This window comes from Oryx dammah, unplaced genomic scaffold, assembly GCF_014754425.2.
Source record: "Oryx dammah isolate SB20612 unplaced genomic scaffold, SCBI_Odam_1.1 HiC_scaffold_3, whole genome shotgun sequence".
NCBI classification, from domain to species: domain Eukaryota; kingdom Metazoa; phylum Chordata; class Mammalia; order Artiodactyla; family Bovidae; genus Oryx; species Oryx dammah.
Window position 1 is genome coordinate 85618517 of NW_024070187.1, and position 19003 is coordinate 85637519.

Sequence of the window (19003 nt, forward strand, 5' to 3'; positions counted from 1 at the left end):
TTTCACTGTGGCACACAGACTCTCTAGTTGTGCTCAGTAGTTGTGGTATGTGGGTTTAGTTGCCCCTCAACATATGGGATCTTAGTTCCCAGACCAGGGATTAAACCTGTGTTCCCTGCATGGCAAGGCAGATCCTTAACCACTGGACCACCAGGGAAGTCCCTCAGTGTATTTTAAAGGAATTTAATAGTCATTATCCCAGAATTACCTTGTGCTATTTGCTATACTATGATACGACATCATTACAACATATAATATTTACTGAAGTCAAAGTGAAATAGATACTTAAACTGAACTTTGAGACAATACTTCTCTTTTGTAGATTTTAAGGAACTTGCTAGTATTGAGACTTTACATTCCCATTTCATTATGGTTAAACCTTGACCAAATCTTAACTGGTATAATTCAGGAGGTTGAATAATACTATTTTCTAAATCCAAGCTAGTTGGGATTATTTCTAAATATGCTTTTGAAACTCGTTCAAAATCATATTTAAGATGAACTATGGAGAGTAATTGGTCACAAAAGAATGCAATGGCTTTACTCCTTTTTTTAAAAAAAGAAGGTTTTGTCAAACTTATATTGTTTGGACAATTGAAGATCATGGCAGAAAGAGCTCTTCTCATATACTGTACATAAGTGAGGCTTAGTTTTCTTTTACAAAATGCATTTGGCTATAAGGACTTATGGCAACTGATAGAAGAGCAAGTGGTCATCATTCAGGAGAGATAAGAGGGAAGTAAAGGCTGAATATACAGAACACTCCCATTTACTGACTTCCTAGCTGGCCCTTATTATTCATCTTGGACTTAAATTCTGTGACAGAGATTCTATCCCTCAGATAATAAGAATACTCTTAGAAATAAAAGCAAGACCACTACTACCATCTTTTTGGATAACATAATTATATGCAATTCTGACTAGGTTTCATACACAGTGGAATCTTCTAGAGTCTCATCTTGAGCGATAAATTATAACATCAAATGTAAATATGATTCACATACTGGTCACCAGTCAACATGTTAGAGATTCTGTAAGTCTGAAAAGGTAATATGTCTGAAGTTAGCCAATGTAAGATACTCTGTAAAATGATTACTTTCAAAATAACCCAATTACCTTTTATCCTCTGGGCAAATCCATAGAATTCTATAAGAATGTGATGTGAAGTTGTCATTTTTCTTTCATGTCCATCTACTTCTGTGGCTGTAATACCAAAAAAGGTGAAGAACTGCTAATTAACACACACACATGCACATGTGCGCGTGTATGCACACACACACACACACACACGTACACAAGAATATTAAAGGTATTTCTTTCAGAATGTTTCAAAGCTACTTTTGTAGAATAAACAAGGTCCAGTTCTGAAGTTTTAGAACTTTTTGGTGTTGGTTTTTTAATGTGAGGGAAAACATGTGAAAACCTCCACTCCTTATACTTTTGGGGATACAGGGGGAAGGAGGAGGGTCTTAGGGTGGAGGGTGAGGTTTGGGATAAGGTTGTCATTGAAGTGTGAGAATTTCCTGAGTGGGAGAGGAAAGAGGGAATTTAGAATATAGCTAATATACTCATGAATCACAGGAGTGTTGGGCTTGATTAGAAATCTGAATTTTCCTTGACATTGTGGCTGATCTGTTGATCTATTTTCACTCATGATTCTAATAATATGTTCTTTTATTCCCCTTGGGAGTGGTGAGCAGTCTATAAATAATACCTTATGTAGAGCTTCTTCTGATCTCTGCCCTTTGTTCTCATCTTCAGTGAGTTGGATGAGTGTTTAGCTTTTCCTAGGAAAACATTTTTCAATCATTAAACTTTTGGTGAAGAGTGTAGGAAAAGAATTTTTAATACCCTTTTTATCTTGTCCAATATCTTTCAGAGTTTTGAAGTGATAGAAAGCAACATTTTCTCTGGTCATGATAAATAGCAAAATCATGATGTTTTCCTGTTTTCCTTTACCAGTGTAGGAAGAGTCAATATATATAATATGTGGGATATAAATAGTGTCAAATGTGTTTTGCTCTCATTTCCGTTAAACTTTTTGCATTCCTATATATTGCTAAGTTATCAAAATGTCTATAAATCTTAGAAAGAAGAAACTATAAAATAGGGTTATTTGTTCCGTTACTAGGGTTAATAAGAGATCTGTTATTATCAGATTAGATGCATTGTTTACTGAGCTTGTATATTTTTAAACACATGTGGAGCCAAGCTTGAGGGGTAAAAGCTTCTATTAGCATCTTGATGAGAAGGGAACTTGTGTCAACCTAGAGAGAGTTATTAATGTAAGATACAGAAACACATGCTGACCCTCTTTAAGCATGAAAGGGGAATTTTATATTTGTCTAACCATTTTGCACACCATATTTTTAAATATTTACAATAAATATTGGTTCATTACTGATTATTTTACCTTGTATAAACTTGCCTTGTGAAGTTACAACAGAATTCTCACAATAGTGATTATTTTTACACACTGTAGGCTCCACCCACATGCAGAATTTGAAATGCATATTTTTCCTACATTATTTTAAAAAATTGGTTCAGTAATCATTCTTAAATATTTCATGGTTACATGTAGATAGATATAAAACCAAGGATGCACTGGTTTGTTTTCTTTCTCTCTAACATCAGGGAGAGGAGCAGTTTGGTGAATCTGTTTGGTATATTTATAAAGATAATTCAGTTAATGATAGAATAAGCTTTGAAGGCTCCACGAAAGGAGACATTTTGAAAGTGCTGGTGGGGGTGGAACTAGAGAGGTTGGTGTTGCTATTTCCAGAGGTGATGAGAACACTTTTAATTGCTCTTCACTTGACTCTCATGTTTCTAGGTGGATTAAGTTTGAAGAAAAAGTGGAACAGGGTGGAGAGAGATGGAGCAAACCCCACGTGGCCACCTTGTCCCTTCACAGTTTATTTGAGCTGAGGACGTGTATGGAGAAAGGATCCATCATGCTAGACAGGGAAGCTTCTTCTCTCCCACAGTTGGTGGGTAAGTATGTTGTCTTAAGTTCTTAGCATTTTTTCTGCTCTTTCTGCCTCTCCATGAATCTTTCTCAATGCAGATGACTTCTAGTATAAGCAGAGCTGAATACTCTATAGCATTTAATCTCTCTCTCCTTTTAATTTTTATTATTATTTTAAAAATATTTGCCTATTTTTTTTTGGCTGCATCAGGTCTTAGTTGTAGTACTTTGTGATCTTCATTGAAGCACATGGGATCTTTCATCGAGGTGCGCAGGCCTCTCTCTAGTTGCAGAATGCGGGTTTTTAGTTGAACTGCCTGGGTTTAGTAGTTGTAGCAAGTGGGGTTAGTTGCCCTGTGACATGTAGGATCTTAGTTCCTCAAACAAGAGTCCAACCTGTATCCCCTGCACTGGGAGGCAGAGTCTTAACCACTGGGCCACCAGGGAAGTTCATCTTTCTCTTAAGGTTTATTGCAGAAAATTTGGAAAGTACAGACAAATACTGAAAACAAAATTAAACAGAAATCATCCATTGTACTTCTGTCTGAGCATAGCTGTTGTTAATATTTTGGCATATTTCCAGTTTTATTTCTAAGTCCTCTCTCTTATGCTTTTCACTTTTATGTTATTTTTAAAATTATAATTGGTACCATGTTTGCTTGGACAGATTTGCATTCCTTCAGATATTAGCATAGATTGAGGTTTTTAAATAGAACTCTCCCCCCATAGCCTTTTGCTATAGTGGACTGGAAGTCTGCTCACTAGATTTCTAGAACTTCTTGATCTTAGACATTGTGTTGAGCTTCTCTGGGCCTCAGTTTTGTCATCTGTAAAATAGGGTTTAAATCCTCTGTAAAAAGGAAGCTGGTCTATGTCTAGTCCCTCAGTTGGGTTGATTTTGTAGGTGACAGTCAAGCTTCTTTAGCTGTATGTAGGGAAAATTGGGTGGGGCAAAAAGCCCATGGAACCTTATTGGTTAATGAATGAGTTGGGTTTCGTTGCTGCTGAGGATCATTTGTAGAACTCCCAGCAAGGCACTGGCCTCATGGTGCACGGCAACTTTGGCATCTTTGTGATTAGCGTTGTGTGGTGTTGAGTACTGTATCACGTCGAACACCTTGTACACACATTGCTGCATTCCAGAGAGTAATAACTGTTTTCATTTTCTAGCAAGAACCTGGCCTAAGCTGCCTTATCATTCAGATTGATGTGCTCAAGACCATGTTTTCCTTAAGGAGAGATGTAGGGGCTCTGCTTGTTATTCCAAAAAAATTCCATAGCTCTGTGACCTCTGCTCCTGTAGGGATGACTGCACTTTTTTAAGGGGCCTGCAGTGTGCTTACTCTGGGACTGTGGGAAGAGGATGTGGATCATGGCCCCACTGACCAGTGTAAAATTCTTATGTAATCTCAAAATTTCTTTTAATATCAGAAGGCAAAGGCTTGTCTGTGGCATCTGTGTCTTTATAGACAGTGGGAAGTCTATAGCATGTGTATTAGACAAGAAGATTGGTTCTCAAATTGGGTATATATCTTGCTGATCTATACATATCTATGTCCTCTTCAGAGGGCTTGTTAGATTTACAAGGAAGCTCTACACTTGCCTTGTAGCTGAAGTGCTTATGGTGCAAGTGGAGAAGGGAGGAAGTCTAATGTGAAGATGCATAGAATGCATTGAATAGATGAATAGAATGAATTCAGTTCAGTTCAGCTCAGTCGCTCAGTCGTGTCCGACTCTTTGCGACCCCATGAATCGCAGCATGCCAGGCCTCCCTGTCCATCACCATCTCCCGGAGTTCACTCAGACTCACGTCCATCAAGTCGGTGATGCCATCCAGCCATCTCATCCTCTGTCGTCCCCTTTTCCTCCTGCTCCCAATCCCTCCCAGCATCAGAGTCTTTTCCAATGAGTCAACTCTTCGCATGAGGAGGCCAAAGTACTGGAGTTTCAGCTTTAGCATCATTCCTTCCAAAGGACACCCAAGGCTGATCTCCTTTAGAATGGACTGGTTGGATCTCCTTGCAGTCCAAGGGACTCTCAAGAGTCTTCTCCAACACCACAGTTCAAAAGCATCAATTCTTCAGCACTCAGCTTTCTTCACAGTCCAACTCTCAGATCCATACACGACCTCTGAAAAAACCATAGCCTTGACTAGACGGTCTTTGTTGGCAAAGTAATGTCTCTGCTTTTGAATATGCTATCTAGGTTGGTCATAACTTTTCTTCTAAGGAGTAAGCGTCTTTTAATTTCATGGCTGCAGTCACCATCTGCAGTGATTTTGGAGCCCCCAAAAATAAAGTCTGACACTGTTTCCACTGTTTCTCCATCTATTTCCCATGAAGTGATGGGACCAGATGCCATGATCTTCGTTTTCTGAATGTTGAGCTTTAAGCCAACTTTTTCACTCTCCTCTTTCACTTTCATGAAGAGGCTTTTTAGTTCCTCTTCACTTTCTGCCATAAGGGTGGTATCATCTGCATATCTGAGGTTAGTTTATACATTTATTCAGCAGTGGTACATGGCCTTCTACCATGTACCAGACACTATTCTGGGCCCTAGAATTAGGTTTGCAAATCTACCACTTTGTAAATGGAATATGTTACAAATCCATGTCCACATAAATAAGTAGTGAGAAGATAATGTAGGAAATACTGCTTTCTACAGAATTTTTCATAGTTGACAAAGCAGGTGAGCCTGAAAATGGACTTTTGATATGTGAGAAGAGATGTTGGTTTATTGTATCCAGGGAAGATCTTCAAAGACAGAGAGAAGCAAAGGAAAGGAATGGTTTTCTAGGCTATTTGTTTCACTGACTTATTTGCATTTGTTAAAAGCTGCAAGTGAGATTGTTATCTAAAAATGTATCATGGTTAATGAAAAGCAATCCAATTTTTGAGTGAGAATCACAATTTCTGTGTTTTCAGGCTTTAAGAACTAATGTAGAGCAAAGATGTCTGAATTTAGAAATACCTAAAGGCAGAGCCAAATGGGATTAAACCTGTGACTGGGCAATGGATTGGAGATCCTTAGGGGGAGAGAATATTTGTTGTGGTTTAAGGGTCATTGAGGTTTCCTGTGTTGAATAAAAAAGTCCTACCTTAGACCATGGTTACTTCCTGTAATTCCAGTATTTGGAGATTCATTTCACTGAACCCAGGGTTTGTTCTCTATTAAAATATACCTACTCTCTGGCAGAGGTATGTATTCATTCCATGACAGGCATACTGGTGTCAGAGAGAGAACGTTGGATTTAAAGTTGGGGAGTGGTTAATTAGGGTCTACCTCTTGTAGCTTGTATGGCCATGGACAAGGCGCATTACTTAACTCTTCAGGGTTTTTGATAGAATTGAATGAGGATCTCAGATGTAATTGTTCTTATTTCCATGACTATTCTAGGATAAAGTTTACCTAGCAAGACCTGAGTATAGACTGAGTCAGGTCAAGAGATGCTCAGAGACTTCAGGAACAGGAGGAAAGATTCTGAAAGTTATAGTGGATAGAGCTAGAAACAACCTCATAGCTTCTTTGCTCTGCCTGAAGATGATCAACAAGGGTGATGAATGTTAAAATTGAATTATATACTTGCGCTTTTTTATTAAACTGTCTTTGAGATCTTCAGAACCTGAAAAAAGCTGTCTTACAGAGTTTCTGATCTTCAGTAATTTGCTGACCCTTTCCATGTGGTAGAAGACCAAGTCCCACATGATATTGGAGCCTCATTAACCAATAGCCAAAGAGAAAGTTTCTGGTATTTACTACATTTAGGTAGCATAGTCGGTAAAGAATTTGCCTGCAGGGCAGGAGACCCCGGGGTTTGATCCTTGAATTGGGAAGATACCCTGAAGAAGGAAATGGCAAACCACTCCAGTATTCTTGCCTAGGAAACACCATGGACAGAGGAGCCTGGCAGGCTATAGTCCATGGGTCTAAGAGTTGGACATGACTTAGCCACTAAATCACCACCAAGAAAAGTTCATCAAGCAGTTTACATTCTCACTTTAATTTTCCATTACTTTTTGTTTGTCAGTTGTGGCTTTTTTTCTCTAACCTCCATGTTTGCTTTAATAGAGTCATTCAGTTTTAAGATTGGACACCACTCGGTCACTTTGAAGTGTCATCACTTAGTATTATGCTTGCTGTACTACTCCTGAGGCAAGTGGGAGAGAGACAGCGCTGTCATTCTGGAGCTGATAACACAGAAAAACAATTCAGAGGCAAATAATGTACTTTACAAGGAAAATAAATAAAGAAAAAAAAAAATGGACCAGATTTGGAGGAGCAGAAAAAAAAGCCTGCTTGAGAGAGTGTCAGTGACTGAAAGAAATACTTAAAAATCTTCTGACAGAATCAAAGCTTTACAGCAGATTAAACAACATGAAAGAAAAAAACTGCCATGATATCGAGTGATAAAAATTGGCGAGGTACCTTGAGTTACTGCCATTATTTGATTATTAAAAAATCTTTTTCTAACAGAGGATGCAGTGGATTTATTGTCTCCTGAATGGTGCTGTTATTCAGAGTTGAGAATTATTTGCAGCTATGTCTTAAGATACATCTCCTCTTCACCCCACTTTTATTTCCACAAAAGAGAAGAGAAAGAAATCATGGCAAGTGTGATTATATGAAACAAACAATAGCATGATTTTAATCCTTTTTTTCAGTCTACCTGCTACTTCTTCTCAGTCGCCTCCAAGGGGCACCCTCCCTTTGTAAGTGCAAAGTCACCACCATATGAGGCCACAAGCTGTGCCTGAAGCTGTGTCACTTCTCACACTTGTGTACAAAATTCAGCCTCATTCTGATTCTTCCCAGGACCTAGTTTTCTTCCTGAAGATCCCCTTCTACACGCTAATAGAAAATTTGTCTTATTTAAGGGATAAAATGTCATTGTATGGGTTATTTTGATAGCTTCATTATTGCAATCATATTATTATTTTGCACTTAAAGAATGTCATTCACATATGAAGCCAAGTACATGGGAATTTTCCTCCCCTCCTAAGTTAAAAAAAAATTTATAAGCCATTTCAGGTATTATGATGGGAAATGATTAGGAAAATGTAGTTCTATTTTTGGAGCTCTAATTTTTATATTTAAAGGCATTCCTGAGCTGTGCATGTTGGCAGATATATTAGTCATGTTATTTCTTGCTTTTAACACCTTTTATATTTTCAAAATGATAATATATTTAGTTTTCATCATGAAAGTAAAATATGTTCATTTTTAGTAATGCAGAAAAAATGTAGCACATGAAAATCAAAATACCACTAATCTTATCTTAGAGATATTTTTCTCAACAGTTTTTGGGTACATCTCTGTTTACACATATGAAATTTATTTTAGAGCTGGAATCATACCATAACCCTCTAATCTGCCCTTCCTAACTAAAAAACATAGTAGGAATATTTCCATGTTATTAAACATAAATATAAACATCATTTTAATGGCTGCAAAATAGTTATTAATCTATAATTGGGCTTTTAAGTTGCCATCAAGTTTTTATCATAAAGACAAGAAATGAACATTTTTGTTATTCTTTTGTGAAATTGCTTATTTCTTGATTATAGGTTTCTAATGGTGAAATATTCAAAGGGTTTGAACATTGTAAAGGGTTTTGTTTTGTATTGCCCAAGTAGCCTTCAAGAAAGCTTGTCCTGGTTGTTACTGTCATCATTGACACTGTCTATTACATAAAACATTCACATCGCTGGAGACTGGTCTTTTAAATTTTGCCAACTGGATAGAGTAACATAAAATGGGTTACATTTGTATAAATCTGAGTTGTCTGTTAGTCTTGAAATTGTATATTTCTTGGGCTGTTGCCTGTTTTTAAAAGAATGTTACCCTTAATCTTTTCTGGGGGGAGAATGACCATCTTTCTCTTCATTTTTTTTTTTTTTTCCCCGTTTGGGCTAGTGTTTCCTTTTAAAAGAAAGAGAAGTATTGTGTGATATGGAAAAAGATCTAAACTGTGAATCAGAAAACTTGGTTTAATTTGGAGTCGGGGGGGTGGGGCATTGCCCTATTAAGGCTGTGTCTGTGAATGTCTCCTCTCTTATGCTTTTTTTCATCTGTTTAAGAGTTTGAACTTGATGCTTTTTAAATTTCCTTTCACCTCTGGGAGCATTTTGAGCAGGCGCTTTCTCTCTCTATTGGTAGTGTTGGTGGGATTTCGAATATTGAAGGCTTAATTTCAGTGTAGCTGTAAAATGTTAATTGCCTCCACTTTCCTTGAAAGGTTTTATAGTTTATGCTTAAGAGACCCCTGTAATGTGGGCCATTTTTATGGAAACTTAATAAAGGGCATAAGCTACACAGATGTTTTAACGTGTTCTAACTGGTGATTTCCAGAAATTAGTAACAGAGGGCTGGCTGTGCATTATATATGGATTAGTTTGAGATTACAGGGGAAGGCAAGAATAGAGGGAGGCCCTGCCAAGAAAGGGTAGATAAGAAACACTTTAATCCACAACCCTGAAATTAGAGTAGGAGTTTGATATGCTTGCAGTAGATATGCCAGGGCTGTATGTTTATTTTTATGGTTCTTCTGTAAAATGGACTTTCCACTTTGATTAAGACTTCAAGGGAAAGGAGAGAGGTTTGTGTTCAGTAGCACTTAATTATTTTAATATGGAACAGAGGGTTAATTATAATTATAGGATCTGTTCTGAGAGTTTTACTGAGTAAGGGTTGTGTAGTTAAAAATACTCAGAGCTATCACTCTCAAGCCAAAACATTCCTATGGTAGAAACTCTTCCTGCCTTTCCCAGGCTACAAAGTGGTCCAGTGATATGTGACATTGACAGCATCTGTGTAAGGCATGTGATGGAAAGCCTGGATTCAGCCTCTCCTTGGATCCCAGGAAGTTGACTGTACACTGTGTGAACTGTCAGCTCTCACGGTGAGACCAGTTCTATGAGTGCTTGTTAAAAAGAGGACTCATGAGAGGTACAGTCATGCTCAAACAAAGCCCCTTGAACATCTGTAACTTCTCTTTGCAAAAAGAGATGGCAGTGTTTGGAAGATGCTGTTGTCCTATCAGTACCCATTAATTTTCTTGTCAGACTTTTAGAGAAGAAGAGCTTTTGTTCTCTCCTCCACTTTTGTATACAGAGAAGTTTGTGCAAGAGGAAAATAATTGACGTGTGCTTGATGCAGCCATGTGTCTGCAAAGGTGGGCCCAGGACCCGTTGTTTTGGTTCTCTGCTGGGGACACAAGCCCTAACCACAGACATGAGGTGGTGTTCCACCATTGCCTATTTCATACAGATTCTGTGATAGTTTCTCCTGTGCCCCATTTTGGACAAAGGAGTATCAACCTGTGGTGACATTACAGGAGGATGCCACCAGGCTATATTTATGTCCTACTGCTGACATGTTGATCTGTGGGAAAGAGGACTTCTTGTTTTCTGATAGAGTAAAACATGTCCTTCAGCAGGCACACCCATGGAGCAATTTCTATGAAGCACATTCATCCTTTCTAGTTAGAACCATTCTGGAAAATAAAAGAGTGAATAGAAATTTGGAGGAAAGAATTTTCTGATTATTTTACTTTATTATATTTTATTGTGGCATAGTTGACATACAATATTGTATTGGTTTCAGGTGTACAACATTATGAATTGGCATTTAGAGACTTTGTGAATTGACAACCATGAAAAGTCTAGTAACTGTCTGTCACCATACAGAATTATTAGCATATTATTATTGATGGTATTCCCTGTGCTATCATTACATTATGTGGTTTATTTATTTCAGAATAGAATTTTATACCTCTTAATCCCTTTCATCTACATCGCCCACCCTTTCATCTCTCCCCTACTCTGGCAACCACTGTTTTCTCTGTGTCTTTTGGTCAGGTTCTGTTTTGTTTGTTCATTTTGTTTTGTAGATTCCACAAGTGAAATTTATTTTGTAGATTCCATAAATGACATCATTTGGTATTTGTGTTTCTGTCTGACTTATTTCACCTAGTGTAATACTCTTTAGATCCATCCATATTGTTACAAAAGGCAAGATTTCAGTCTTTTTCATGGCTAAGTAATACTTCATTTTATATATATATGTGGGTTGCCGTCTATGGAGCTGCACAGAGTCGGACACGACTGAAGCAACCTAGCAGCAGCAGCAGCAGCATATATATATATACACACATATATATAAAAGTTATATATCACATTTTCTTTGTCCATTCCTCTGTCAGTGCAAACTTAGGTTGCTTTTATACCTTGGCTATTTTAAATAATGCTGCAGTGAATATAGGGTGCATATATTGTTTTGAATTAGTGTTTTGTTTTCTTTGTCCAAGAATCTAGAAATGGAATTGCTGGGCTGTGTGATTGTTCTGTTTTTAGTCTTTTGAGGAACTTCCATACTATTTTCTGTAGTGGCTGCACCAATTTATATTCCCACCAACAGTATGCTGCTGCTGTTTCTGCTGCTGCTGCTAAGTCGCTTCAGTCGTGTCCAACTCTGTGTAACCCCAGAGATAGCAGCCCACCAGGCTCGCCCGTCCCTGGGATTCTCCAGGCAAGAACACTGGAGTGGGTTGCCATTTGCTTCCCCAGTGCATGAAAGTGAAAAGTGAAAGTGAAGTCGCTCAGTTGTGTCCAACTCTTAGTGACCCCATGGACTGCAGCCTACCAGGCTCCTCGGTCCATGGGATTCTCCAGGCAAGAACACTGAAGTGGGTTGCCATTTCCTTCTCCAAGGGTTCCCTTTTTGCCACATCCTCACTAACATTTGCTAATTTGTTGTCTTTTTGATAGTAACATTCTGATAGGTGTGATATCTCTTTGTGGTTTTGATTTGCATGTCCCTGATGATTAGTGATGTTGAACACCTTTTCAGGTGTCTGTTGGCTATGTATATGTCTTCTTGGAAAAACATCCATTCTGATCTTCTGCCCACTTAAAAATTAAACTTTTTGAATTTTTTTGATATTGAAATATGTGAGTTCTTTAGTACTTTAGATGTTAACCCCTATTAAATATATTATTTTCAAATATCTTTTCCCGTTCAGTAGGTTGTCTTTTTGTTTTGTTGATGGTTTCTTTTACTGTGCAAAAGCTTTTTATTTTGATGTAGTTCCATTTGTTTATTTTTGCTTTTGTTACCTTTGCCTGAGGAGACAGATCTAAAAAAAATATTGCTGATACTGAAGTCAGAGAGTATATTGCCTATGTTTTTTCCATGAGTTTTATGGTTTCAGGTCTTACATTTACGTCTTTAACCCATTTGAGTTTATTTTTGTAAATAGTGTGAGAAGGTAGTTTAAAGCTAGTAGAAATTTTAGGTTTTTTTTTTTTTTTTGGTAGAAAAACTAAGATATTAAACTTTCTAGAAAATTCTGGTCAGGTTATACTTTAAAATGAATAATAGAATATGTGGTAAAGACTTTAGTTGGATCTAAACAGGAAGAATAACCTCCCTTCTTAGAAAAGACTAAGGTATAATTTTGTACTTTAACCTTTCTTTCACTGGATTAATTAGTGTTCAAATAACCTGATGTGGGCAAAGGTATTATCTTTTTTTTTTAACTTTGTCTTATTATAAGGAACTTATGGAAGGATTTGGGAGAATAGATTAAGAAAATCAATAATGACATGATGCTAAATTTTATATAGTCTCTTCAAGATTTTTTCATATCGTTTATATTTCTGGCACACTTCCTATGAAAGAGTACATGAAATTTTCTAATCTTACTTTTAAACAATTGGAAAGCATAATTTATTGTGTTACTCATAGAAGAATGTGATTAATATGAATTCACTCTCAACCAGGATTGAAAAAAATTTACAAGACAGTTCTTCCTCTCCAAAGATGTAATTAATAGTGGAATATTTCTAACTCTCTTTAATGCCAGTAGCACTATACCCTGTATCTTTACCTTCACAGAAAGTGGGAAGTTGGAAATTGAAAAATAATATATTGATTTGAGGGTAACATCCATAAAATTAGAGTTTAAAAATTTAGTTAAATAACTTACTGAAAAAATAAGTTAAAAATTTTTACCTTTGTGGTCTTGTGACTTAATTTTGGTTTTGCTTTGTTTTTATTTCAGAGATGATTGTTGACCATCAGATTGAGACAGGCCTATTGAAACCTGACCTTAAGGATAAGGTGACCTATACTTTGCTCCGGAAGCACCGGCATCAAACCAAGAAATCCAACCTTCGATCCCTGGCTGACATTGGGAAGACCGTCTCCAGTGCAAGTAGGATGTTTACCAACCCTGATAATGGTAATGCAGGGGCCGCCTGGCTGCTGCTCTTTCTTACCTGCCTTACTCACTTTACTCCACCTCTTGTCACCTCTTTTTAAAAATCCCTCTTTTTATTTCTTCTTTTCTCAACTCATATGCCACAACCATTTCATAATGACATGTTTTAACCAACTGGGCAGATTTGCAGTCTTGTTGGGAAGATTTCAGCAATTACTGTAGACTGCAAATGCCTAGACGCCATGGTTGCTCCATATACCTCTCTATTCTGATTGACTGAGAGTGTTTGGTAATAATGCAGTGTTGAAACAACTGAATGTTTCCAATGAATCTGCATGCCTGTATATTATTGAGTACAGCAAGGAATATGCTTTTGACATGGTAGTTTGTCAGAATTAGGAGGATAGACTAAGCTTTGATAGGTACTCTGAAATCTCGCATTGTGAAGTGTTTGCTTGATATATGAGATGGTGTCCAACCTATAAATGGTCATTCATCAAAATAAGGTTCAATATTATTTTTACTGTTTAAAAAAACCATTCTGCTCTTTTGCTATGTGATAGTTGTGAGAATAGTTATTCAGGTAGGATATTAGCCCCATTATGTAACAATAGGAAAGGCACTATGTTTCATTTATACTCTTTTACATTTACCAGAATTTCTTGCAAAGTGTCTGTCTTCTGTATCATTGTCTTTATTTTGAATAAATTTCATAATTGGGTGTAGGCTGAGAAGGGAGAAGTTATTCTCATGAGGTATGGAAAATTAAGGTGTAAAGACCTGCTAAGCATTGGACTGGTCAAACTAGGCCTCTTCCATCCCACCCCCAGTCTTTTTGGTGTTAAGAGAAATGAGTAGATAAGGGAACTTTTAATTTGCTGTTCTCAGCTGCACTTTCAGAATAATATAAAACGTGTTGTCATAGAAAAGATGGACTAAGTGAAGTGTATAAACTGAATTCTAACTCGGTTCACTCTATTTCTGGAAATTGAGTTTTCTTACTTAATATTAAAATTAATGGCTTTCTGGGAGAGAGCTTACTATTAGCAAACTTTGCTATATTTTTGAATCATTCCACATTGTTTTTTTAAATGAGTGTTTAGTAAATAAGCAGAATCAGATGAAAAGTTCAGTTCTGTTGAGTAACTTTTATATTTATGTCATTGCTGCTGTGTTTCTCTTTTTGAAGCGCAACAGGTTTTAAATAAGTAAAATAAGAATGCTCTTTAAAGAGCATTCACAAAAGGAAGAATCTAATCTAGAAGATTCCTATGACAATTTGATGGTTCTGTCACATCTGCAATATTGCTGCTGACAGGAAATGTTTTGATTTCTCTGCATCTCCCATTTTATTTATTTTTTAAATTGCATTTTGAATAGTTTAATGGCTGGAAATGTTATGTGATAAACAGTTTGTTGAAACTGATGTCACAATTTTAAGAACAAGTCATATTTTAAAAATTATGGCATTTAAAGTACAAGTCTGTTTTTTAGTATCTTATTTGTTAACCTCTGTCTCACATAAAATGAAATTTTATGGAGATTTATTTTTTATCACGAAGTCAGTGGTAGTATAAAGAAGCAAGCATTGTTTTCAAATGTTGTTATATTAGCAATGAAAAGAGGAACGAGTATGGCAGAGCAAGGGTGCCTTCACCACCGGTGTGGTATGAGCTTAATTTTCCTGGACGTGTAGGTAGAGTAAAAGTTAGGAACAGTTGGGTCTTTGTGGCAGTATCTTGTGCTTTAGGGGAGAGTATTTGGATGTGAAATACAATTAATGAGTTGATACTGCTCGTCATTCAATCTTTTATCCTATCAGTAGATCTTTGTACTTCAGAGAAAAGTTGCAGTTGCCTTCATCACTCAGCTTCTCACATGTGAAATGCCTCAGATGCTGGGCAGAAGGCAAGCAGGAAGTGCAGGTGATTCTTTTTCTTTCTGACTTGTCAGCTGATCAGCTAACACCCTAAAGCATGGAGTATGACTGTGCCTTTAAAACATGTTGTTTTGGCCTTTTAAATATCTAGAGGCAAGTTTTGCCTTGAGAAATGCTATAAGAATGACTTTCAGGTGATTCCAAAATACTTTATTATAAATTATCAGGTGGCAAATTTTTGATTTTCTAGAGGCACTTATTCTTAACTTGCAAGTTTATACATATAGTTAGTTATCTTTGTATGTTAGGATTTAAATACTTAATATCTTTAACAACTATGAAATGTTCTTAGGATAAAATTCTAAAATAAAAAAGTATAGAACATTTTCTACTACTTTAATAAACAGAATATTTTATCTGTAGTAGTTAGAATAGATTCTAATATCTCCATGTAAAAATGTAGATAAACTTATCACCTTGGTTTTCTATCACAAACTAGAAAATAGACTCAGAATGCTGCCAGTTGTAGTTATAATAATACCAGTGCAGTTAATGGCTGAAATCTTTGGAATTACTCTAGAAATGGAAATTTTTTCATTCCCTAGTCCTGTGCCACCTCTTATATACTTGCAAGGGCCAGTTGTTATCAGGAATTTTGAGGACTATTTGTTAAACACAGCTACTATTGAAAATTAGATTATATAAACATACAATTAGATATTAATATTAAAAATAATGTTAAATATTCAAAATGCATTGTGAAGTGAAGTCACTCAGTTGTGTCCGACTCTTTGCGACCCCATGGACTGTAGCCTACCAGGCTCCTCCCTCCATGGGATTCTCCAGGCAAGAGTACTGGAGTGGGGTGCCATTTCTCCTACTTATTTTACTATAGGCTGCGCTATAAAATAGTGTGTTACTATTACCTCTTCCCAAATCTACATTCAGGGACTTTATACTGGAAGCTTGCAGTCAGTCCTGATGGTGGTGTAAACACCATAGACATCAGCAAATACTACAAATCAGGACTTGATATATTGTTTTGTCAGTTATTTACAACTTTAAAAAGAGTTAGAGAAAATGCTAATAATGCAGGTTAAGCTTACCTATGTAGTATCGATAGCCAATGTCTTAGCTTGGGCTCCTATAATATGTTACCAAAGATTGCTATAAATACTTAAAGAACAGCATTTATTTCTCACAGTTCTGTAAGCTGGGAAATCCAAGATCAAGAAGCCACAAATGCAGTTCTTGGTGAGGGCCCACTTTGGCTTGTAGGTGGTCACCTTATCATTCTATCTTCAGGTGGAGGAGAGAAATCGATCATCTTTCTCCTATTTCTTTTTATAAGGATGTTCTTATGGGAGCCAAAATTTATATGCTGAAATCCTAACCCCCAATGTAATGGTATTAGGAGGAGGGGCATTTGGGGCAGAGTCTTCATAAATGGAATTAGCACCCTTTACATCTAGGGTTAGGATTTCAGCATATGAATTTTGGGAGAATGAAAGCATTCAGTCCATAACAATTGTTAGAACGTGAATCGTACAAGGAATTGAGGAAATATTCTTTCAGTATTAAAAAACTTTTATTCAGTTTAGTGAAGGAATCACCCACGCCATTGATGATTGAGTCAATACATTTTCATTGCTTCACTTTTGTCTTACTCGATAGCATATATGATAATGGATGTTCAACATGGGTATTAGGCTTACGCTTGTTTGCCAGTTGAAACCATAAGTCAGCTACTGATAGAAGAGTTTGGTAAAAATCAACAAAAGCATTGTATGAGAATTAACTGGCTGTATGCCGTTTACGATAGAGTATTGTACATTTATTATTTGTATGTATGCTATACATCTTTAAGTCAGTAAAATTTACCACTCACACCCATTTGCGCTTGTACACACGTACACGCATGCATGCACAAGCACGCACAAGTTTTTTCACCAGAGAGTTGCTTCTCAAACATTTACCAAAATACCCACTACCACAGCCCACCACTGTCTATCCATGGCTAAATGTTTTAGGATCCTGATGTGGCTTTGGATTCAAGATGATTGAATGATTTTAAAAAGAAATGAAAAACATTTTTATTTGTAATAAATTAGAGAAGAATCAGGTTTACAATATCTTAATTATTGTGAAATTTCCACTTATCCAAGACAACTGTGAATTCTGGTGGATATATCTGCCAGGTATGAAATTTGAGGCAAGTGCCATATTTTATATATTGAGGCAAGCTCAATTTATTAATGGAGGCCTTTCTATCAAGTTAGTGTCACAGGAAGAAAATTAATGAGGTTTTCCTTTCCTCTGGTGTTAGATTTTCCTTTACTTACTCTCTTTTTCTTTCTATTATTTTAGGCTGAACAATATACAGTTGCTATTTTTGTGGGTAAAATATAGTTGGCAACCAACAGTTTCCTATGGTTCTATTTAATAGTTTGGTCAGAGATACTTAGGTAACAATTCTGTATTATTTTAGTTTACTGTGAAAGAATAACATTGAAGCCTAAGAATGTTCCTTCAGTTCAGTTCAGTTCAATTCAGTCACTCAGTGGTGTCTGACTCTTTGCGACCCCATGAATCGCAGCACGCCAGGCCTCCCTGTCCATCACCATCTCCTGGAGTTCACTCAGACTCACGTCCATCGAGTCAGTGATGCCATCCAGCCATCTCATCCTCTGTCGTCCTCTTCTCCTCCTGCCCCCAGTCCCTCCCAGCATCATGGTCTTTTCCAATGAGTCAACTCTTTGCATGAGGTGGCCAAAGTACTGAAGTTTCAGCTTTAGCATCAATTCTTCCAAAGAACACCCAGGGCTGATCTCTTCTAGAATGGACTGGTTGGATCTCCTTGCACTCCAAGGGGCTCTCAGGAGTCTTCTCCAACACCACAGTTCAAAAGCATCAGTTCTTTGATGCTCAGCCTTCTTCACAGTCCAACACTTGCATCCATACATGACTCCTGGAAAAACCATAGCCTTGACTAGATGGACCTTAGTCGGCAAAGTAATGTCTCTGCTTTTCAATATGCTGTCTAGGTTGGTCATAAATTTTCTTCCAAGAAGTAAGTGTCTTTTAATTTCATGGCTGCAGTCACCATCTGCAATGATTTTGGAGCCCAAAAAAATAAAGTCTGACACTGTTTCCACTGTTTCCCCATCTATTTCCCATGAAGTGATGTGATCAAGACCATCCCCAAGGAAAAGACATGCAAAAAAGCAAAATGGCTGTCTGGGGAGGGCTTACAAATAGCTATGAAAAGAAGAGAAGGGAAAAGCAAAGGAGAAAAGGAAAGATATAAGCATCTGAATGCAGAGTTCCAGAGAATAGCCAGAAGAGATAAGAAAGCCTTCCTCAATGATCAATGCAAAGAAATAGAGGAAAACAACAGAATGGGAAAGACTAGAGATCTCTTCAAGAATGTTCCTTAATAATGTTTAAAAGTCAAATAAGGTATATTTAGTTTGCATTTTATTAGAAAGTGAAAGTTTGGGCCTAATTGGTATTCTTTCAAAAATATTTAGTAATATGTTTCTGACAAGGTTACCTGATAACTCTGTTTTAAAGAGCTATGTTTTATAGGATTATATGATTTTTTAAAATGTCATTTACCACTTAAATGGATAATTTTGATATGTACTGTCTACTCTTACAAAAGATGGATAAGACCCAACTTTAAGACCAAGAACCTTAATTTGAGTATTCAGCTTTCACTGCCTTTATCGAAATTTGGACAGTGCCATCATGAATTTGTCCCTGGTGTTTTCCTGATTTCATTTCTACTCCCTAGACTCTCATAAAAATCCTTGCCCTCCGTGGTCTGGGAGATGCCCTTTACTAAGAAATGATTTTGGTTATCCAGCTAGACCCAGACTATGAATTTCATATTGCCCAATCCATTTTTATGACCCCAATTTTCATTATTTTTTTT

The 19003-nt window shown here is 36.8% G+C and overlaps 1 protein-coding gene across 3 annotated transcripts in view; it reads left to right on the forward strand.

Moving 5' to 3' along the window:
- SLC4A4 (solute carrier family 4 member 4) overlaps positions 1–19003 on the forward strand; it is a 366663-nt gene that overhangs the window by 160004 nt on the left and 187656 nt on the right. For 2 of the 3 annotated variants that reach the window (XM_040237036.1, XM_040237034.1), the window contains exons 5-6: positions 2834–2994; positions 13029–13208. In XM_040237036.1, coding sequence (XP_040092970.1) covers positions 2834–2994; positions 13029–13208 — 341 coding nt within the window. The remainder of the gene's footprint in view (positions 1–2833; positions 2995–13028; positions 13209–19003) is intronic. The other variant, XM_040237035.1, reaches the window with a different exon arrangement.